Source organism: Saccoglossus kowalevskii, chromosome 8 (assembly GCF_978046115.1).
Source record: "Saccoglossus kowalevskii chromosome 8, keSacKowa6.1, whole genome shotgun sequence".
NCBI lineage: Eukaryota > Metazoa > Hemichordata > Enteropneusta > Harrimaniidae > Saccoglossus > Saccoglossus kowalevskii.
This window is the reverse complement of record NC_140648.1, coordinates 20,748,347-20,772,902: the sequence shown is the minus strand read 5'-3', so window position 1 is coordinate 20,772,902 and position 24,556 is coordinate 20,748,347. Positions and strand designations below refer to the sequence as shown.

At 35.6% G+C, this 24,556-nt stretch overlaps 2 protein-coding genes and 1 long non-coding RNA gene across 4 annotated transcripts; 1 reads left to right on the top strand and 2 right to left on the bottom strand.

Moving 5' to 3' along the window:
• Window positions 1–252: 252 nt before the first annotated feature.
• Window positions 253–15,886, bottom strand: LOC144350695 (uncharacterized). 2 transcript variants are annotated; one of them, XM_078008797.2, is made up of 3 exons: window positions 15,565–15,886; window positions 5,900–6,777; window positions 253–3,755 (listed from the first exon to the last, which is right to left on the bottom strand). In XM_078008797.2, exons 2-3 carry the CDS (start codon window positions 6,553–6,555, stop codon window positions 3,674–3,676), a joined length of 738 nt encoding a protein of 245 aa, XP_077864923.2. In that variant the 5' UTR covers window positions 6,556–6,777; window positions 15,565–15,886; the 3' UTR covers window positions 253–3,673. The 2 variants fall into 2 exon arrangements, with proteins under 2 accessions (XP_077864923.2, XP_077864924.2); XM_078008798.2 differs by having other exon boundaries at window positions 15,578–15,886.
• Window positions 15,887–16,870: 984 nt separating this feature from the next.
• On the bottom strand, window positions 16,871–19,481 carry LOC146739381 (uncharacterized). Its single transcript, XM_085502952.1, has 2 exons — window positions 18,492–19,481; window positions 16,871–17,995 (listed from the first exon to the last, which is right to left on the bottom strand). Exon 1 carries the CDS (start codon window positions 19,202–19,204, stop codon window positions 18,512–18,514), a length of 693 nt encoding a protein of 230 aa, XP_085359078.1. The 5' UTR covers window positions 19,205–19,481; the 3' UTR covers window positions 16,871–17,995; window positions 18,492–18,511.
• Window positions 19,482–20,160: 679 nt separating this feature from the next.
• On the top strand, window positions 20,161–21,193 carry LOC144350696 (uncharacterized). The gene is made up of 2 exons (XR_013420310.2): window positions 20,161–20,552; window positions 20,809–21,193. It is a non-coding gene; the product is annotated as an uncharacterized LOC144350696 (long non-coding RNA).
• Window positions 21,194–24,556: the final 3,363 nt, after the last annotated feature.

Genomic DNA, 24,556 nt, shown 5'->3' with positions numbered 1-24,556 from the left:
ACTTTTTACCAAAAATGACAAAAATATTCACCAAAATTAGAGGATTGAAGATATCATCATGAAATGAACAAATCTGAGAGAGGTCTACCCAAGGTACATATACACCAAGTATCAAAGCATTCAGGCTTGTAGTTTTCAAGAGCTGAACATGTATACTTAGAATAAAAAAAAAAAAAACTTCTCAACAGATTGGCATGAGTACAGAACTGGTTAAAAAACACTGGTACATGTACAACTCAGAGAAACGTATAATTCCAATATACAACTTTAATAATACATGTATAACAAATTGTTCTTAACTTAAGGCATATAATATTGTTGTTATGTATGTGTGTCTATAAATATACGATTGTACTTACTTTTATATGCCTTAAAGTACACTTTATTGTACTTATTCATCCATGTACTAGTTAAAAAAAAACAACACATTTTCCACCATTTGTATACAAGTATAAGTTTATACTTTTATCTGGCTTAAACTGTACTTTAATCATACATTTCAGTGTTCTAAATCCTATGTACTTAGGAAATGAAAGACAACAGAGCAAGGACATGGATTTGTAGAATGTGAGTGAGATGCAGGCAAGTGCATTATTCCCATCAAGCTTTAATTGCTTTATTTCAAAAATAATACCCCTCAATGAAGAAATGAGAATGGAGGAATCGACAGGGTGATAAAGGTGTTATAGACACTTGTATTTCAGTTATGTGTGAACATTCATAAACTACATCATGGAAAATACCAGAATTTCTTAACGTGAAAAATTCATGCAGTTATGTTGTTTAAACGGTTTGTACAAATGGTGGGGTGTGGGCGGGGGGTGTGTGGGGGGATTGAACATTGCTGAGTCACATACATTCTTGTTTGTCGGTTCAATCACTGACCATGCAGTTATTGTCTGATAACAGGGATGCATGTGGTACCAATCGACCAATCAGGATGTGGCGTTTCAACGATGGGCAGCGCACAGAATTATAATTTAAAATATAGCTGCAAGCAGCGATTACCGGCTTTCGATGCTATGCCTGCGTTAGCACTGAATTGCATTTATGCAACAGAGTTATGACATTACACTTCTGTGATATCTAGGGTGATGGAGACATGTACTGTGATCCGTTTGCTATATATTGTAGGCAAATTGATCACAATGTATGTTGATCTAGTCACAGCATGGTGAACTGATTACACTATATGAATTATATGACCATATATGGTCATTGAACATGTTAGCAATTTATCTTGTTCAATGCCTTCAATATAGCATTGTTTCCATGTTTGTACTTGCAATAGTGCCTGAGATATTAGTAATATGCACATTTAATGAGTTCTATGACCATATATGGTCATTGAACATTTTAGCTATTTCTCTTGTCCAATGCCTTTAATATAGCTTGGGTTCCATGTTTGTACTTGCAATAGTGCCTAAGATATTAGTCATGCATTTTCATATCTCTAACTTCAATAGTGATCGAGATATTATAGATATGCATATTTAATGAGTTCTATGATCATATATGGTCATTGAACATTTTAGCCATTTCTTATTTTCAATGCCTTCAATATAGCATTGGTTCCATGTTTGTATTTGCAATATTGCCTAAGATATAGGGGATATGCATATATAACAAGTTCTATGACCATATATGGTCATTGATCATTTTAGCTATTTCTCTTGTCCAATGCCTTTAATATAGCATTGGTTCCATGTTTGTACTTGCAATAGTACCTAAGATATTAGTGGTATGCATATTTAATGAGTTTTATGACCATAAATGGTCATTGAACATCTTCGCGCTATTTCTCTTGTCCAATGCCTTTAATATAGCATTGGTTCCATGTTTGTACTTGCAAAAGAGCCTAAGATATTAGGGATATGAATATTTAATGAGTTCTATGACCATATATGGTCATTGAACATTTTAGCTATTTCTCTTGTCCAATGCCTTTAAAATAGCATTGGTTCCGTGCTTATACTTGCAATAGTGCCTAAGATATTAGGGATATGCATATTTAATGAGTTCTATGACCATATATGATCATTGAACATTTTAGCCATTTATCTTGTCCATTGCCTTCAATATAACGCTATTTCCATGTTTGTATATGCAATAGTGCTTGAGAACTTAGAGCCATGCATATTTAATGAGTTCTATGACCATATATGGTCATTGATCATTTTAGCTATTTCTCGTCCAATGCCTTTAATATAGCATTGGTTCCATGTTTGTACTTGCAAAAGAGCCTAAGATATTAGGGATATGAATATTTAATGAGTTCTATGACCATATATGGTCATTGAACATTTTAGCTATTTCTCTTGTCCAATGCCTTTAATATAGCATTGGTTCCATGCTTATACTTGCAATAGTGCCTAAGATATTAGGGATATGCATATTTAATGAGTTCTATGACCATATATGATCATTGAACATTTTAGCCATTTATCTTGTCCATTGCCTTCAATATAACGCTATTTCCATGTTTGTATATGCAATAGTGCTTGAGATCTTAGAGACATGCATATTTAATGAGTTCTATGACCATATATGGTCAACAAATATTTTGGTCAATTCTCTTGTCCATTGCCTTCAATATAACGTTTGTTCCATGTTTGTACATGGAATAGTACTTGAGATATTAGAGACATGCATATTTAATGAGGTCACATGACCATATATGGTCATCTAATAGGTTAGTCACATCTCTTATCCCATAGCTTCAATATTGCACTGGTTGCATGTACCTATCTGTAATAGTGCTTGAGATATTTAAAACAGAATGTACAGGGCCCTCCCCCCTTTCCCATGATGCTTTGCAGGACACAATAAAAAAATATGAAAAAAACATTCTAAAATCATTTTCTAAAAAATGGCTCATCACCTGGAGAAGCCGTTTGGAAAAATAAATACTATGGCACTTGATCTTTCAAACTTATGCAGGGCTAGTGGATTGGTAAAAAAATATGCAGATGAGATGCAAAACAAAATTTCCGAAAATTCTAGCAAAAAAAGTCACGTGACCGCTAAGTTTTTATTTATGAAATTTGTAGCCCTTGTCCCACTGCTGCTATCATAAAAAAGTGGGAACACTCAGACCCTCAGAAAGGTGCGCAATACTGCATTGAAAATTTCGCCTTTAATCCAAGATGGCGGCCGAATGACGTCACATATCAAAAATCGGAAACTTTGACGTTTTAGAGAATTGCATATAGATTATGTTTGTAAAGTATCAAGACAAGTGGGTAACCCGTCTTTGAGAAGAAGAGTTTTGAAATTTTGAAAAACGGCAGAATAAGAATAAGAATAATACCGGTAAACATTACAATAACAAAAGGCTTTCGATGCTGAAATGCATCGAAAGCCTAATTAAACATTTCCTTATTTGGTAAGTACATAGCAATATACTTTTCAATATGGTTTACTTAAAAATGTACTTATTTATCACAACTGCCAGTGCGTAAATGAGTCAAACTATAAACCCAAAATACCCCCTCCCCTAACATGATCTGCTATTGCATTACACTTCAAATAACTATTCCCCCGAGGGTAGCAGAAGCCCCCCTTTCCGTCTGAATACTTTCTAAACATGTAGATAAAATGATCTTTAGGATGGAATGATAATACTGTCGCATATAACCAAAATACTTCGGTCGTTGATAAAGTCTCATAAACGTCACACATGTTCATCTTCCGCATCAATCAATGACACATCAGGATCAGATATTGAAATGTTCGATGTCGTCTTTGTGTCGCTACTAAAATAGAACAGAGTACAGAGTTAAGACAGACATGTACACAGCCACTGATTATCAGTTCGTTAATAGCCACCAACAATAAGCATAACAATTAAAACAAGTCATTAATAATGACATAGTCCCCGTTGGAATTAGGGGAAATGTTATTCATGCCAAAAAATAAAGTAATACGGACCAAAAGCATATTTAATAATTTAGAGTGAATAATTCCTAATTTTCGAGTTACTATTTTTCTCACGAAATTCGATAGAGGGCGTTCTCAAAGTACCCGGATGACAGTCCGTTCAACGTTCGTGGTGGGGTTGAAATTTGAGCGGCGTCTGCTTTTAAGCAATATACTAGTAGTTACTGTTGCCGAAGTCTTATTTTTTACAAACGTTTTGCAAGAATTGGTCAAAATTGTTAACTGGCATTGTAATGCCCCAGACTATTCCTTGGGTTCGATTAAAAAGAAAAAACAGCGAAATATCCTGAGATGAAAGGCGTAACTTTTCATACATTTCTTTCGTCCAACACTTCAACGCCAGTGGATTCGAATGTGTCGTCGGGAATCTGAGTGGACGCCAAACTATATTCCCGGGTTTGTTCACGGCATTTTCCATCCTGCGCCAGTATTTTTTTAGTTCAATAACTGGAGACAGCCGTCTTTCAACCGCAGTTATACATCGATTGAAAAACGAAGACTCTGTCAGCTTCCCGAGATGAGCGCAAACGAAAACATTGAGCCGGATTTGATGAAAAATTCGCTTGTTGCCGATTCCCACATCGATCTTCTTGTTCAGAATCCTTATGATGGCATTTTTAGCGAAGTTGAAGTTAAAATAACTACGAAAGGAAAAAAACGTGTGTCCATTTATGATAACTGCATCTGCTGATCGCCTGGTGAATAAAATATTAAATCTAACTTACACTACACAGTTACAAACACCAGAAACTATTTTAGAGTTTGATTTAATAATAAACCATGGCTTGTAAGGATTTTCCTTCATGGATCATTGCCGAATACACTCTGCCATAATGAAATTAAATTCTGTATTCTGCACTTGATGAAGCTTTACGGAAATTATGAAGTAAGTAACCATTAATAAGTCGATATTCTTTCAGTCTGGCTGTTGTCCAGTCACTTCGATGCAACAAATATGCGAACATATCAGCTATTTAACACAAAGGCAAAGTATGAAGTTTTTTTTGCCAAGTTTTTACGTTACACGGATCTACCAGAGTTATCGTCGACTCGTGTTTTACAGTACGACGACGATTGTTTGACTCTTGGCGAACATTTAACTCGTTTGCTAACTCAACAAGTTCAAACAGCTTAGCTTTACGAACATTGCTGCAAGTTATACCACGATCCTGAAAAAATTTGTGGAGTTCTGGAACTTTTTTGCTTTTCCAATCTATTGATTTACGCATGTAAGAATACAGAACTTCAATAAAAACAACCCCACTCAGGCTCGTCATCCGGGTATTTTGGATGCGCCCTCTAGCGGAATTCCGTAGAAAACTAACAACTCGAAAATTAGGAATTGGCTGGTCTAGTATCAACAGAAATTAGATGTATTAAATGACACATCCAAAATTATAATATATGGTCAGAAATTAAACAGGATAAGCTATTTATGCATTTTTTGTACAGAAATACAAAACACAAAACAAATCATCATGGTGATTTACAATGTGTATATTGTTGAAGATTTTGAATAAATGGCATGAATGCACTTAATGTAAACTTTTGTCACCATTCACCAATTTTAAACCAAATGATTTTTTTAAATAATTTTTCCAATTTTTTTTATCAAGATATGTAGCTAATAATAAACTACATCTATTTGGCTCAATAATATCAAACAAATATAGAAAAAATACATAAAAAGAAACAAATGAGCCCAATTTACAAGTTTGAAAGCGAACATGTAAGTAATTTATGTAATCTTACACCAGGGTGATATGCACTTTGTTCACACATTGCAAAATGTGTCGCAATATATTGTAAACCGCTTAATTTTTGCTTCTAGGATTTTTTTTATGATTTGATGATTTTATAATATTGGTATTCACTGGAATAAATTTGTCTCATGCAAAAATAAAGCGATTTACTCATTGGCCAATTATCTATACTACTAAATATTAATCAGGGCATTAACCTGTTTTTATTGCCTTCTTTCTTTATGACTTCATCATTTTGTGAGTCATCATTAAGTGATACAATACTATGACGTGGACGTACCAAAACTACTGTATGTGGATTATCAAGTTCAGAGTGCGATGATACGCTTCCTGTATCCGAAAAATGTTCTGAATGAACAGAGATTTCAAGCGGGGTCTCTCCAATGAGAGGTGGAGTTGGAGGCACTTCATCTGTACTATCTAGCTCTTCACCATTACATGGGGTGGTCCCGGTCGGTGTCACGCCATTCTGAATAACCGACATCTGGAAGTCGCTTGAGGGAGGTCTCTCTCGACCTGAGAGGTCAGTCATGCCATCTTCTGGTGGGAGCTTGACAGCTGGTGAGTGTCTTCTAGTGTGTGAAAAAGCAGCTACGCCGAGACAGGTGATGAAACAAAAAAATAATCCGATACATAATTCCACAAGCCCAACCACTTGGACGAAAGGGTCATTATCAACCACGTAGCCTTTGATCATCACGAATATACCAATGAGAGTAAACGAAACACCGATTGTACAAGTGCAGATGACCACCATGCAGACACCCGAACAATCTCCAGTGAAACAGTCAAAACAAGGACAGTTCCGAGACCAGCAAATTTTGAATCCGCGCCATATAGCCTGTCCTGACATAATTCACTTTAATCCTATATTCGTTTTTTTTTTAAATTACTTGTAAATATAGCGTAGAAGTAGTACAGCCTTGCAATGCGTAAATACTACATGATCTTCAGAAATTTAACGTCCTTATGTTGATATGAAATTGACAGAGATTAGAATCTGGAATGCTTGTCAGACGAGTGCCCATTTAATCCATCAAGTTCATGATGCTGTATTTATCCTACGTGAGAGACACTGAAACCAAGACAAAAGAAATCAAAGTCATTAATGAAAATACTATTAGTTAGTGAGCGAAATAAGCTTGAGAAATGAGTGCATTCTACACAAGTGTCATTTGTGGAAAACAGTTTTTTCGAAAGATTGTTTTCAACACTACACAGACACAGTTGAGTCAAAGCATATATGCAAGGAAGAATTTGATACGTTGAAAAAACCTGTCAACAAACAAGCTGCTCTCTGATTGGTCTGTTAGGTGTTTGATAGCCAACCAATCACAACACAGCAGACACTGTATTTGTGTAAATTTTACTTATTCAACAATTCCATTCTTCAGTAACATATTTAAAATTTCTGTCAAAGGCTATTGTATCGGATATCTAATTTGCATATATTTTGAATAATTAATTAGCTGGATCAAGTGGTGTAAATAAGTCTCAGTTATCGTATTGACAACACCCTCGTAATAGAATCATCAGCCCGATATAAACTAATCCAAAAAAGTAAATAAATCATTGGCAGATAAAGATAAAACTTTCTAGAGCAACTGTAAATTTAATAATCTAACAAAATTAATTTTTCAAGTTTAGATTAGTATTTCTAAATCAATTTTTTCATTTTCGAAGGAAAAAAAAATGGAAGGATGATCATTTTTTTGTCAGTCATAATAAGCTGCTCTTACGTTGTATACATAACCACCATTACCATGGAAACAAGGCTGAAGAGCTTCTTTTCATACATCTTGCATGACCTACTCAACATAAACCTGTAGTCAGTCGGCATAATTAATACCGGTACTGTAGTATATTTATTAGTGAGTAGCATCGTTAGTGCCGTGGTAGCACCATTTTTCAATCATAATAGTGTACTTGACTGGCATCGTGTAGTATCACCTAATAACACCATGATAATGAATATAAGGCTTTTATTTACAGATAGATCAGGCGCTGATACAGAAGAGCTTTGCTAGGTTCTTCGTATGAACCCTCCTAAAATTTGTATAATCTCATTTTTTCTGGTTTATATTTGTTTTTACATAGAAACAAAATAGGTAAAATAAATTTCTGGATCTGCCTCTGTAAATATATGCACATACACTGGTAGAGCGAAAGTGAAACGAACACCAGTAACATGTCTTCTTATATCGTATACATACATGTAATGTGAACTGCAAGTGACAAATTTTCACGATTGTAGCAGTGAAAATTTCACTGTCTTATTTAAGACACCAAGTGACTTTCATGGAATTTGTTCTTCTCACAAATGACCTTAAATAATGGAGTTGTGAAAATTGAGAAAAGAACAGTTTACAGTTCTGTGGGGTGTGCTCTAATATAATAAAACTCAACAAATAGCAACAGTACCATCAAGCACTCACTGTCTGTGTTGGGTCTCTTATGTTAAAATACATTCCCATGATTGGGATGGTCCCCAGGACAATATGGACAAGAATATATTATTTGTGATATTATTTCTTTGGTACATTATGTTTCACTGGACTATCAGGTTATTACGAGGATACTGCAAAGTATGCATGAAGACAGTACTCAGGGAATATCAGCCAACCTGCAGCTGTCTGCGTACTGTCTGAGTGCATACTTTGCAGCATCCTCGTAATAACCTTATTATTATTATTATACATCTTTTCCTTCCAAGGATACATCATGGGAATGCCAAAATCCAAAAAGTTTTGAACAGATTTTATAGCGAACTTCTTTTTGTGGAGTCCGGTCAAACCCTGGGGGCAGCCATGTTTTTTTTGTTATTATTAGAGGACGCTTTCGCACATAATCGTTCCATATTTGGAAATTACGTTTTCTAATATGGTAGGATGAAAATACCCAGTGCAATACCGCAAAATTACAACACGCTGTAACTTATTGCATTACAATGACAGATGTATAATAATATGATTTAGCGTGACATGAAAACACTGTTCCACACATCTGAGTTTTCATTAGATGAAACAATAAAATTCTCTAATACGTATGTGCACCAGTTGTTGATGTACCGGTACATACAATAACAATCACTGCACATGCGTTCAGAGTTTTTGATTTTTCATCTAACAAATACTGCTGTACTTCCTACAAATGCAACATTTTTCGTTCATAACTCATATTTTCAGACAACTATTAAATTTTTTGTCAATATTGCATTTTTAAATCTTTTCACCACCAGACTTATTCGCCCAAATTTGTCTGCACTTTTTTCTTAATTTTTTTCAATAATTCTGGAAATGAACCCTAATTGAGTCAATTTTCGGTTTTTACTCAAAAGATTTGGCTATTTTCGTCCCAATCTTCGGAAGGAACGTGCAGACTATAAACAGGACTATTTTGTAAATTTGAGATATATGATGTATGCAGATGATACCCTCTATTATATATCACTTGTGAGGGAGCTCCACCCTCCACACAGATAGAATCTTGTGTTGACAAAATCCGTATTTGTATGCGTGATAATAAACTCACCCTCAAAATGATAAGAAACAGAAATAATGAATTACTCCTCAGTCCTCAGAGTTTATTGCAAGTGGCATTGCAGTGCTTCCTTATATTGTTAAGATTTGAAATGCACCCTTCAAAGAAGATGCCGAATCTAGGGTTGATAATGGATATGGCAATGTCTTCTCATGCATCATCTGTGAAGATTGGTAGCATAGGCACTTAGTAAAATTAGTAAGATTCACAATATACAGAACCACCATTGAACAGAACTGAGATACGTATTTGTAACATTTCTTTTTGATTACTGTAATAGCTTACTCTATGGTCTTCCTGAGTTTGAATTGAAAAATGTAAATCATTGAAAATTTCGCTGCAAGGCACATTACAAGAAAGAAGAAATTTGTTGTCATATCACACAAATTTTAAAATAGTTACACTGGTTGAGCAGCGGATAATTTTCTTGTTATCGTGCATAACATACGCAACCATTCACGGACAGGAACCAATCTATCTTGAAGAATTAATGACCAAGTGAGATGCGTGTGACAACTAGTGGGTGAAAATTCAGGGAATGATAGATCTGCATCAGATTTTTAATAGTAATAATCAATAGTAAATGATCTACAAGTATCAAGATACTGTTTTACAATTTAATGTTATAAGGGTGCCAAACTGTAGTGATGATATAATACTAATTGTACTATTTTACATTCATCTGGGTAAATCGGCCATAATTTAGTAAGGCACAGAAGCTCATGAGTAACAAAGGCTTAAAATGAAAACTTCCTCTCTTCATTTCAATGTAACCAAGGTTATGTGTCGGGTGGGGGTTATATAATTCATGCTTTTTGAAAAGCAACTGTTAAAAAGAACTATCAAAAACCATGTTTCAAATTCAACATTCACTTTTTTTCAAGGACTTCCATATTTGGTATATATCCTATGAATTCTAGGAAAGTCTTCAAGTTCAGGATATGCACTGCTTGAAAATGAATTGAAATAGTCCATGTTATCGATATGGTTTGGAGTGTGCATGTTTGCAATGTGCATGTCAGTTGATACCAAAAAATAAATAAATGATTATCATGATATTTGAGACTACTAGCCTGAGTAAAAAATAACCCACTCAAGTCACTTGGAAAAACAGTAAATTGCTTGAGATATATTTTTCCCTCGATTTAGGAAATGGTCAAAACTTATTGAATCTAAAAGCAAATTGACATACATTTATCATTTATTCCTTGCTTTGCAAATGGTTTAAACAAAATTAATCAGAGTATCAGAAAAATGGGTTGAAGACAGTCAACAAAATATGGCCGTAAACACATTATTTGTTCACAGGGTTTTAATTTTGCTATTTTCGCTGATAAGTAAAATCCTCTGAATTAAATCCACATGAACATGTAAAATAACAATAGAACGCATTTGTTTCCCTGCCATGTGTGTGAAATTAAAACACAGTGAAATTGCACAAAACATCAAAACAGTGAATTTTAAATGCCAGTGTAAATAAATGGTTTTACAGTAATCTTCCCCCAGTCCATTAACTCTCTAAAACAAATGTGATAAGTGAAACATTGTGGCTAATACTATTTTATACTTAGTGGAATAGCAGATAATATTATCAGTAAAGCGTATAATTACATGATATAGCAAAGCTGTAACGATGTACAATGACCCCACCTATTTCTTCACAGACAATTAACGATAGTGTTTTCTATTAAAGTAATACAAATTATTCCGTGTTCATATGCTCATTAGCACACATTAATATCAATGTAACATAAGCAATAATTTATACAAAAGAAAACTGCTACTGACTTTCACGCTTGATTATAAACGCTTTGTTCCGTAATCAATAAATGGAGACAAAGTATTATGTAGGCTCTGGTACATGTGTAATTCAACTTGCTACCCTATTCTCAAAGATGGAGCTACATCACGATCTCCCAAATGTTGGCAGAACCAATCACAAACAAGAATAGACAATGAATTTTCAGATTAACACCTCTGTTTTCCCCCAGGCTAACCAACTTTCCCCCACACTAATGAACAAATGCTTTGTCTTTTACTGACTTCCTGTTCCGGTCCGTCTTTGAGAAATAATGAACTACAGAGCAATTAACACAATAGAAACCCAGGATCTATCTGATTAAAATCCGATGTAGGTATGCTCTAATTTTTTTTATCTGATTTCATATTTTACCAGTAATACAGTTGTACATGAAGCATATACATCCTATTCAGTTTTATAGTAATTTTTTTATATATGATACATATTCCTACTTTCCAATGATTACTGCGCCAGCAAAAAAAAAGAAGATAAAATCAGTTGGTTTTGGTATTAAAATGGAGACTATCTCTGAATCACAAAACGTTCTCCTGATTAGTATCTGCTACAATGTTTCATTTTTTTCAAATCACCAAATAAATGTTCTTGATTGGAACAAATTAGGTTAAAAATGACTAGGATACAAATTTATCCAAATCAATCAGTTTTTCAAAGTTTATGCGTGCAGGTGGGGAAAAAAAAGAAGGAATAAACAGGTTTTTTGAATCTCCCAGAGTACTGTGGAATACTTTATTTCCGCTTGTAATTTATTTTCGCTGAAGGGATAATTCAGTGAAAATAAAATCCAATGAATACGCATTTTTTCTTATATTTCACATTCAACTCATCAAAAATCAGTAAAAATAAATTTCATACAAAACACCCAAAAAAGCTTTTCAGCGAAAATTTATTCCAGCGAAAATAAAGTACTTTACAGTATCAGAGTTAAGGTGTTGATTGTATGCTGATTATTGAAATCATGATTGCCTTTATTATCAGTCAATTATATACTAGTAGTCACAATGAGTGTTTTAACACAGACGTTTCTAAGGTATATTGTTTAGTTCATGAATAAATCAATAATAGACTTCAAAATTTTAAGTTATGCAATTACAATTAAATCGAATTAATTTTTGAAGTTAATGAAAACTATACAGAGAAGTAAATTTTTATATTAGGTCTGAATGGTTTTTGTGAACTGAAGGATGTTCGAAAAATACCTTTTTCAAATAATACCTGGTAAGTTTATTACAGGCAGAACTTGTTTGTTTGTTGTTAGTTTACTCCTTATTTGGCTGGAGGACAACAGGAAATTTTAATTGTGCATTATATCACAGTTATAACCGTGATAGTACAGATTATATCAGTCAAAAAAACTCAAATTGTAAATCAGAGGTGAAGTTATCGGTTTTAATTTCATTTTCTGTATTAAGACCCCACTTTGTCTTTGATGTTGTAATCCTTGAGAAAAAATGCTGAATAATAATGGCTATGAATATACGTGTATGTGTATATCTGGGAAAAATTAGTTATGTACCAGCTGACATTAAGAGAGCAGAGTCTGTCATGTTGAACACCATGTGATACCATGCCTAATAATTGACATTACAGTGGAAATAAACTGATCATAAAAAACTACTATCTCCCTTTCATTTTCTCTTGGAATATTGCTATCTTTCAGAACATTCTTCATAGTGTGTTTGTTTTGACAGTCGGCACCCAGGACAACCAATTTTCACCAGGGCTACTGGGTGATAAAAATCATATACAATATTCACTTTGTTTTTCAATTTTTTTTTTTTCAAATTTAGTTTTTGGCTGTAAGTATCATGCCCTGTTGCCAATAATTTTGATTCATATTGCAGATTGTGCTCTGCAGATGTTTAATTTTCTCTGCGATGTTTCTTCGTGAAAACCCTTTTCAATCAGATTTTGTGAAGAGAATATGCGAGAAATATTCAATGCAACTAAATTATTATTTGATCACAAGCGTACATTTTAATTTTAAATTCAAACACCCCCATCAAAATATATAGTGGGACTTTTTATATAATAGCAGATTTGGTTGAATGCAAAGTCATAACAAATACTGCTAATAATCATCCAAAGGCTCATGTAATATTCCAAGATAGGGAGATACCATTTTGTTAATATAAATTTATCTTGGTTCCTGCAGTAATAAAATTGACATATACCATGAATGTACAACTCCCCAGAGTTACAACATGGTGCATTTCAAGTGTGGAATATTGTGCTGTAGGGAATTCAGGTTTTACTATTATATATATCATCATTATGACAATGGTTGTAAATTACTTAGAAATTGTACAATATTCCTCAGCTATATCATACAGCTCACCAAGTACCACATTTGTCGCAGACGTTGTTAAAGTTGCATCGCCCAAACATCTCTCCCTGAACAAGCAAAAAACATAAATGTGTTAAACCCCCATTCTGAATACCGGTATATAATAATTTAAAAAAAAACGGGGCTACGTCACGATCACCCCTAATGTTGCCAGGACCAATCACAATCATTTTCAGATTAACACCTCTGTTTTCCCCTAGGCTAACCAACTTTCCCCCCGCGCTAATTAAAAAACCTTTGCTTTCTACTGACTTCCTGTTCCAGTCTGTCTGTGATAATGGACCTATGGCAAGGATGATCATGATGTTTCCAATTAGTGCACAGACAACACCTCTGATGAGAGATCCAGTGATCCTGCATATTTCACTGTTTAAAATATCAAAAACCTGTATACTGTCTACAGCTATGAATATCATAGTACTGATTGTATGCCAATTTTAAAATTGTCAAGACTTCCTTGAAAACCTGGTTAAATTCAAGGGCAGAGAAGAAAAAGTAGAAATCCCTGTTATGTAATGTACGGCATAGAGGTAACATAGACTATTTATCTCCACGGTAAGTGACAGTAAATATACTACCTCTTGGTATCTGTTTATAAGCAGGCGTTTCTATATTTACTTATGCACTGTATTGTATTAACACTTCAATTATAAGTTCAATTTCCTTTTTGGTGATACACTATGGAACATAAATGAAAATGTGGGAATTACCTCATCAGCTTTAATTAGGAATATATGTAACTGATTTATGGCATTATAGAAAAGAAATGATGAATGTAATTTAAAGATATGTATTACTGTTTTCATGGTGCCGATACAAAGGTTGAATAAACATTATTATTATTTTTATTATTTTGACAGATCTAGACATCCACATCGATTTAGCATGATGGATTTGAACGTACAAATCTGAAAATTCTGTTCATGGCATACATGAAGGGCTTTTAATTTATATTCTTCAATTAATTTCTCATTATAATATCCACAATAGACAAAAAATGGCATTTATTGTGCGCTGGGTCATTAATTAAAATACGACATATTTTGACCATAGACATCAATTAAGTATTAAAAGTATATGTGTAAATTTCAATCTAACCATAGATCTAACAGAGCATTTACTTGTATGGTAAACAGACTCAAGATTACATAATTTTAGTTAGCTGTGGGTCCATAGCTCTATTTGTGTCCATGCTCATTATTTCTGAAAAATTTTCGGCGCGATTTGGGATGTTTCATCACTTTTTTTATTGATTTTGTGTCAAAGGATGAGAAGAGGCACAAGTAGATATATATAGACCAACAGCAAAATCTAAGAACCACTCGCCACAATTGTAAGACATACATATATGTAGTACTATATATATCACGGATTTTGATTACGAACTAATGCAGTCGGTGTTGTGTCTGCGCCTTCAAGCACATTTAGGAAAATGTTCCATAAGGCTCTAGTACTACATGTGTATAACGACTGTTGTACAACATATAGGACTATATATAGATGTAGATGTAACAGTGGACATATTTCAAGTCAAGATAATAGAAATTAGTATGTTTACCACCATGGTTACAGATGCTAGTACATTTAAATGTCAACAATTTGCATGTGAGTTGTGGCCATAAGTGACTGCGTGGTACTGTAAAATACTTTATTTTAGCTGGAATTAATTTTCACTGAAAAGATTTTTTGGATGTCTTGTATGGAATTTATTTTCGCTGATTTTTGACAAGTGGAATGTTATATATATGAAAGAAGGTATATTCGCTGGATTGTATTTTCATTGAATCATTCTTCAGCGAAAACAGTGAAAATTAATTGCAAGCGAAAATAAAGTATTTTACAGTATCATTTCTACTTCCTCTTTAATTAAATCCACATCCCTCTCCAACACCCACAGTCTTAATAATTATTAAGAGTATCTCTCAAGGTCGAACAAATCACCTTGAAATGCAGAGAATAATAGAAAAACATGTGCGATGGCTTTGTTTCACGTAAAACACTAAAATTAATTATCTTGATTTCAGTAATTGTGGCTAATTTTCTTCCTTGTATGTCTCATTATCGTTACAAACGTGGTGTGAAGTATTAAAAATAATCCAGCTTTATATACCATACAATTACATTTGTTTACTGACACAAACATCTATGATACCTACCTGTAGTACGTACATTGTGTAAAACCAAAAGCCTTACCAAGACAAGACAAGATAGTTACGACAAGTTTTCATTGCCAAGCTGAAGAAGATTAGATAATAATGACTGCGCTCGCTTCATCGAATCACTCGGCCATCCAGCGAGACGAGGACAATGTACACCTCGCCGGAAATTTTCCGGTGAAGCGTTTGATCTTCGTTACCCAGTAATTAATGTGTCGTACGCTGAATACTCCCTCGTGTATCGGCGAATCGTAACGTGTCCGTGTCGTCGGGTAGGAAACACTGAACGCCAAGGAGTTTGGTGGTAAACAATCATCTGAAGAACGAATATGGTAATATGAGGTCAAAGAGTTGACCTTTCCACTTTGGCATATACAGCGCCCTCAATCACAGTAAAAGGAATAAAAATTGTTTTCTACCGGGAGAGGGGGGCAATATGCATGGACAATTGCCCGCAAAAAGTGTGCACCTGCTAACAAACATCAAAATATGAAGTTTATTATTCAATTAATAATTAATAACAACAAGCGTTTGCACAACCTTGAATCTGACCCCAGTCATTTAATGTGCATAACACTAACAAGTAGAATGAATGTGCGATTTTTATTTACTATGTGTGAGATCACCAACATGTGTAAATGAATATTGCCCCCGTGTTTTATTACGATGATAACAAGATACTAGTGTATGTTTTCATCGAAAACTGTTTACATGTAAACTTGGGTAAACATAAGTACGCTATGTCATAATCGAGCTACTGGACTGTGACATTGAAAGGGCGATGGTCGTCGCGCCGCGTTCTGTTCGACATGGGACTCATAGCGATGTATACAACGCGTGCAAAATACATGCTTTTACATGAAAGTTGAACACGCGCTGATCCACGACCACTGCCCTTTAATCTAACTAGCTTCACGATTTCAGTGAACACTGGTGTCCCTTCGTGGATCCACCGTCCTGGTGTTGAGGGACGGCGGAGGAACTCGGGAATTAGCGACCGTGAACGCGAAATCAACTTGAAGTTACCAGACGAAAGGGAACACACCTTTGTGAACACTAAATGAGATGAACAATAATTAGCAGATAATTATGGAAGAACAAAAAGAAGTATGGTAGATTAAAATGAAATGTTGTGGGATCCGGCTCTAAAATTGACCTTACATACCACGCAAAGTAGTATATCTATCGTTTGTCTGGTCGCTTGGGGAGCATAATTCATATATTCCACACCACACTCTCTTGATTTGAAAGGCGCCATCAACGACAGGCTTATTTCATTTATAATAATAGTATTATACACATACAATTGATTTTGTTTCTTTATATACATATAAAATAACAAGTTTTTAAAATCAATAAATAAATAATAATAATCAACAACACGCAGTTAAAATAATGTATTAGTCTTAAATAACATTTATATTATATAACAGTGCACTCTAAAAATAATATTAGCTTGGTCATCGATTATTTATAAAAAAAAGACAAAGCAATAAGAAAATTACAATCGCCGTGTTGTGATTATGTATACAACATAGTTTGATAAATCGTGGATTACTCCAGACAGATAAATGAATTCATAGTTATAAAAACCCACAAAATGCATTATTTTATAAAAATGGAAACAAGCTCGCCGTGGGCTCACATTATATACATATAATAAAAAAATGCCCTTCCGGGTTGCTCACATTTAATGTACCACAATCGTTCACTAAATCAAATAAATCGGTTCCGTGGTGTACACATTTTAGTCTATGGCAAATCCAATGTTACTTGAAACAAATTAATCGCCCCCCCCCCCCATGTGAAGGCGAGAGAACCTTTTATTTATATATACATGTATAATGGAAAATACACTGCGGGACGCTAACTTGATTTATGTTTATAACATAAACAAATCACCAGGGTCGCGCAGTAAGCTGACGCGGAAGTGGAATCAGTCAGTCTCAATAGCAGGTTTCCAAATGATTGCCTCAACTGCTGGGACTGCATCACATATTGTGGATCATAGATCAAATATATGCATTACACCATCATTTATAAAAGATTTGATTGCGAAATTTCATGATACTATTGATAATTGGTGTGAAAACTAATTATTTATAAAATAATCATATCTGATGTTCATTATATCAATAATATGGTTAACTCATATAAAATATAAATAAAAACACAAACGGCAACCCAAAGACTGGACCCAGTCTATCTGGCAGTATTCTATCAGTAGAAATCAAGTTTGATTGCGTCACGGTGTGACCACGCCCTCACGAAGTAGCACGACTGAGTAGCCCGGTGTCAACTGCAACGATATAATTCATCATCATGTCTTCAAATAAGTGTTTAGCATATCTCTGCCTTGGACTTCTCTCAATTCGTAACATTGCTTCTAGAACATGGTGGAATGGTTACCAAACTAATTCAACTTTGTTTCCTGTAATTAAAACATTCATTAAATTAGAAAACTAGCGTTCTTACAGTTTGCTCTAGCTTTCTTTCATGTTATATACGACATGTGATGCGAATCTTATATTGAAAGCCTGAGCGCGAAGGTCGCCGTGCAGCAAACAATTACACGTAACACATACGTAACATGGGACGACCATTTTTCTTTCCTTAGCCACCAAGGTAAACTTTTCTCACTTTCATAAATACACGTTTCCACGGGCGTCATGTTTTCCTTATTTTCTGTTCATTTTATTCAAAATCAATAATTTGAAAGAACTTTAAAATGTTGCACCGAATTTCGGGGACAATTATGACGTTTCAATTAAGTTGACAAATCAACGCAGCTCGTTCGAGGGGATTATTCTTCTAACCGAACAAAACAGAACTTACGGACAAGTTAGAATGAATATCACTGCCTGCGATCAAAGCCAGTAAACATTAGCAGAATTGTCACAATAAAAAATGATAAGATGACAACATACCGTATTTTAATTTCTATAGTTCAAACTTGAAAACCTTTGAGTTTGTCACCACAGAGAATGTGATCGGAAGTGAGAGTAGCTGGATGTCGTCCAATGTAAATGGGACCTTGGCTTTGATTTTGCAATGCATCATCACTGTACGCTTCCTTCAGTTCTTTGCTCTGCTTTTTCTCGCGAGTATGGACGAAGACGGCAATAACGATAAGAAAGATAGCTAATATCGTGAGAGTCCACGCCGGTAAGTCGCGTTGGGGGCTGTACACTGACATCACACTGAGTAACCACATTGTTACGCATGCGACCATCGCCATACCAGCCATTATGTAAATACATACAGTCACTTTGTGATAGTAGTTCATCGTGTCACGCTTGATATCACTTGCGTTCTGTCTTCGTTTAACGGAGTGTCCATTCACGGGCTGATAGTTTTTACTCGTAGTACTAGTGCACGACTTGGTTGTTTTGTGAGAGTCTGTCATTTCAACACTGACCTGAGTTGTGGGTGCGTACGTAGTTGTTTGTACATTTTCGCCGATTTGTGACTCTTCGTGCGTGTCCGTGATGGGAATCGACGTGAATTCAAGTCTCCCGAAACTGTTGCCCAAAACTCCATCGTCCACGTTGACATACTGTTCAGTTGTTCTCATGTCGTTATTCGTGGCGATTTCGAGATATTGTTCAGACGACGATCTTTCGCATCCGAAGCCATCCATCACGACTAATTATTTTCTCGGGCGCGTAATGTAATGTTATACTAGTAGTCACAAGGTCTGTTCTGTACCAGACTTCGAATCAGAATGCCTCGGTCACTGTGCCATTCACAATATATAGTGCAAGCTCCCAGCAATGTTGGGAAATTCCCGCCAGTGTATAATAGCTCCTTTAATGCATTCCTATTACTGGCGTAATTCCCAGAAATTGGCTTCCTGTATTACGTTGAATCAGCCGGGGATCGTCGTAAATCAGTGCATTCAGTCACCCACTTCCACACTAGACCTTATTGCTATGATGTCACTTCCGGGTATCGCCAGGACAAAGGGCGTGGGCGTACTCCTCCTTATTTAGATCATGGGGCGAATTCAATTACTAGCATTTTTATTGTTTACAACAAAAAACCTAGCAAATATAAAAAAAATCCACATAAAGTATTGTATATTCCTAAGACCAACGGTAGGTGGGAAGGATTCGACTTCTACTTCTGCGATGAATACTTTCTATTTTTAAGACCAAATAACTTTCACTTTTAAAATACGGCTTATGACACAAAACCTCATGATTTTATAGTATACTCTTACGAACGCCGAATTGATGATAATTCACTACAAATATTTGCTTTATAGCTTAATTTCAATCGCTGAAAAGATGTGAGTACTACTATTAAAGAGCATCATTGACCTTACTGTACAAACCTCGGACTACTATAAAATAGTCTGAGCATAAACTACAAGATTGCCGGCATGCTCGATCACCTGCGTAGTATTGGGCGCAGAAGCTCCATGGTTGCGATTGGGATGGGATAGGCACGTACGCCGTCTTGAGCTGAACTTTAAAAAAACGGCCCGTACTATACATAGCAATCAAACGACAAACGGCAATAGGGTAAGGGCCGCGATGCACCGTCGGTACAAGGTAGGCACTCGTACTGTCTGACGGTATGTAGGACAACCAATCGGTGGTACCCTGACTCATCACTCAATGTTATGGCTTCCCTGGGTATCACAGTGACCAAGATCTGTAAAATATAGCCCGGGACGACAAAGGCAGCCTGGTGGTCATCACTGCTAGCCCACATCAGCCACATGGAGTTATAATGTATGTAGTATGTATGGCGGTGGTTTATCAAATATACAACCCCATCTTCGCCAGCCTAGGACCATTTATTCAACCGAAGCCTCAACATTTGCATTCGTGGGCCTGTTATGAATGGCCGTCTTTAGCGAAACCATGCGATTCGGAGGATGATACAACCGTACCCCTGCTGTTTTAAAGTTCACTGCCTAAAATGTCTCGATCCATCATGATAATAGCAAGAAACGCTGATGAAAACTTCCAAACCAACAGGTAAACACCCGCTGTGACGCTGCCACTGATTGGCTAATCGTTCTGTAAATCACGTGACCGGTGTAATACGTCAGCATGTTAAAGATTGGCAGTACCGGGTTACACTGTTGTAGCCAGCAGCCAGTGAACAACCCCCCGAAATATATTACAAGTACTTGTACAACCTATGTTTTAGCAGTATCGCCTATCTTTAAGCCGGGTCAATCAGGGACAAGGTTAGAGAATGCCATTATTTATCGTTTCTCTTTCTATACAGGCCGTGACCCTTGTAGCGATGCACATCGACTCAGTGAAGTGGGGAATCACAGACTCGTCATTCGTATTCAGTTATTTCAGTGAATTGTGAAGTCAGCGTTGGGAATTCCATCACGTACAACACGGATCGGACACACACCGTGTATTAAATTATGAATAATACACACGTGGTCTCAACTTATTACAACTTTCCAAATACAAATTTTAGTATTATTGATTCATGACACTTTCAACACGTATTTTGCGTGACGATATTTCACGCATGCCAAACTGTTCGGTCCCGACAATTGTTATTGCCGTTTTCAACTAATGTTTCTTTTTTATGAATGAATAATGAACAAATAATTACATAAATAAATTTTCTGGATATGAAATGATTAAAAAAATTTACTTGGAGCATTATAAAATTAACCCTGTTTGTATCAATACTAACATCACAATCGTCTGTGCCTATGAATTATAATTTACAAAAACAAATGTTATACGAGATCTCGTGATAATAACACGGGATGGCATGATAATAATACGAAATATCTTGAGATCCCAAATGATTTATTTTATTTCATAATCGTCACCGGGAAACTAACTTCAATATTAGTCTTTTCGATGTTTTTCTCTCCATCAGTTGCTAGCTTACATGATCTGGGTTTGATTTGCGAAATCAACAAAAATGACCGCCTTGTGTAAAAATCTCTCCACTCTAGTCGCACAAACATGCAACTCCCAAAGACGCGTACGGTAAAGTACTTAATTTTTACTTGGAAATGAGTTAGAACTTGAAGGATTGTTTCAGTGAAATTATTTTTTGGCATCAAAATTCGGCATATTTTTGATGAAAAAACATAAGATTAAAAATAAAACCCCCGAAAAAATAGCCTAAGCGAACGGCCGTTTCCTAAATTGTATCATTTTTTATACACATGGAGGTCGACAATATCCCGACGTTTGAAACAAGTCGTATTTATCTTTATGTTACAATCGACTATACATAAATAAACCATTACATTTACACTGACACGTGCCACGCTCGCTGCGTATTCACTGTTACATTCTACTACATGTCAAGTACATTTGACCTCGCCCGGGGTCACTGACCAAATATGGGTTATAAATCTTCGTACCATTTTCCTCTATTCCAAACATATTTCCGCCACTAAACCAGTTTCCCCGGCATTACTCGGTTTCACATGGGTCACTGAGTTGAAGTCATGCTGTTTGTCACGTAGGCATGTACATTTACAGTGTCGTGGTACCAAATAGCCACTCGTTAGCAGTTACGGTTGGTTGTTTCGACTTCAGACTATTTCGTGAATTGACAAAGTTTATCACATTTAAAAGGACATATAAACGCCGCCACTTTTCATTCGGATACGGTAGCCGTTTTTAAAAATGTCTGCTTATGATTGTGCCAATGATGACATCATTAAATGACATCATTACACTTGGTTGGAAATGAAGAAACAGGCATGTAATTGTGCACGTGTAAAGTATTTTACAAACATTTTCACAAAAAGTACTTACATTTCATTTTTGTTCACCTTTCATGGGTTTCACACATTTCTTAACTTTGTTTACTTTACTAAAATTCGTAGAAAAAATGTGCCTAAATATGCAGTTCAACATTATCATCAAACAAACGGAGAAAAATACACCGCAATGCAATGAATAGCCTGACAATGTCGCTTGAGTTGCGCCCTCCGCGGTGCTCTGATGCCAATTGGCCGACGAGGGCGCTACTCACGACTAAATGTCAGGCTATGGACTGTAAAACATGTTGAAAAAGCGGCATGCAATTTTAGCGAATTGTAGTAAAATGACGTAATAGCGAAATGTTGATTTACCGAATCTCTCTTGTCATTGTTGATTTCTTTGTTTGGCGGCCATTTTGAATTGATAATAAAGTCATTAGCGACATCTTGAATTAGCGAATCAGTTCTCTCGCTATATTCGCGAAAAAGACATGTTTTACAGTAATTAATGATTTGCTACGAAGTGACACAAGAAACCTACCAGGCAGGTATTTTAAAACCAACATCATTAAGAGTGCGTATAGAATTAACTAATCTCCATGAAAGTTCAAGGTACACTTTTCAGCAAAATGACTCCATTGGAGGAGTGACTTTACTGTGTGGATATGAGGGCGGATACTAACTGTCGTGTATATCACAATTGAAAGCAGGATACGAAACTTAACGAGCCTGGTAGTGCATACACAATACGTAGTTACGGGATAAAGTGACAGCGAGACGTTATACTTCAGCTATGGATAGTATTTATTCTGGAGAACATAACATGTATCATCGCTAGTTTGGTAACAACTGGTAATTACAAAGAAATCACAGTATTTATAGACCGTCAAGGATTCACGCCATGTGAACAAATTTTGGCGCTGACTATATAATTATGAGTGTTTCCTATTACGTTAGTATAAGTGGCCTTGATCATTAAAATGGCTTAAAGCAGTCAAGGTTGTGCTAGTTTTCCATAACTTTACTTGCAATATCAAACCGAAACACATTGAACTAACACTAAAAGGATGTGTATATATGCGGAAAGAATACGAATAAATACGATTCAATAACTGTGACTAAATGTTCCCGATACTAACTACGAACTAAACATGTTAACCGATGTAAATAAATTACTAGTGTCTGATGCATTTAGTGAGCAAAACGTTCATTCAAATAAATGACAAAGACTGGTTCCTACCAGAACAATAAATAACAAACAAAAACAATACAAACAAAACAAATAAATTTGCGATTTCCCATTGTTCCGTTATGATCCGATACCATTCGGTTTACACGAATTCGCCGTTGGAGGGGCAAATTCTCAAAGTGCCAGTAATGCAGTCCAACAAAGTATTTGTGATTTTCCCATTTTGTCGTTACTCTGTTGGTTTAAATAGCCATATTTAATTGAAAATTATGTATGGGGGTGTACTCACCTGGATTTTGGGTGAAAATCAGTTAAAAACCGTACCGAACCAGAAAAGAACTCCAATATGAAAATAGCGGTTGCGATGACGTTTTTTTCAAAAAAAAGTAAAGGACCGATAAAAATATATGGCACATACACACATATACAGACATAGGGTGTGAAGATATTGAAGTGCCAAAAATATATGGTTCGAGTCGACATGACGGACTTATTTACCAGATGGCGATAACATTTGGTTTTACAAGAATTACACGTGTTCGCCGTTGGTGGCGCAAATGCTCAAAGTACCAGTAATAGATCCCAGTACTATATATATATATATATATATATCCTCGAGGGCGGACATACAGGCATTTTCACCGCCTGGCAACCCTCGCGGTGAAAACAAAGCCCCAAAACTCACAGAAAACGGTACTTTGGGATTGTTGTTGAGACTTCCCTGAACAGTGTAACAAGATTATCCCCACGTGTGTAACATATATAAATTTGGTTTTTCAGGATTACTTCAAAGTTGAGTTTGTGTTGTTTTCTCGAATTTTCACTAACTCGACTGGCGTTCCACAGCAGCGCGCACAGAGCCCATATAAATGCACGTACAGTGGTGCGCGTCTTAGCAGCGTGGAACGTCTTGTGACGTAGCTCCGCCCCCGAGGATTATCAACGTATTTACCAGTCTCAGGAAGGTTGTAAGTTAGATCCAGGCACCCGATTGCAGAGTACAAACAATTATATATTATGGTTCAGTAATATGAAAAACTCACTAAATAAGGTCATAAAACAATATTACCATGGAGACGCTCGAGTCGTAA

Bases quoted from the DNA above. Each gene is read 5' to 3' on its own strand.
- LOC144350695 (XM_078008797.2), bottom strand. From the start codon at position 6,555: ATGTCAGGACAGGCTATATGGCGCGGATTCAAAATTTGCTGGTCTCGG. The intron at 3,756-5,899 runs GTTAATGCCCTG...GTTCTATTTTAG, and splicing joins AAAGAAGGCAATAAAAACAG to TAGCGACACAAAGACGACAT.
- LOC146739381 (XM_085502952.1), bottom strand. From the start codon at position 19,204: ATGGATGGCTTCGGATGCGAAAGATCGTCGTCTGAACAATATCTCGAA.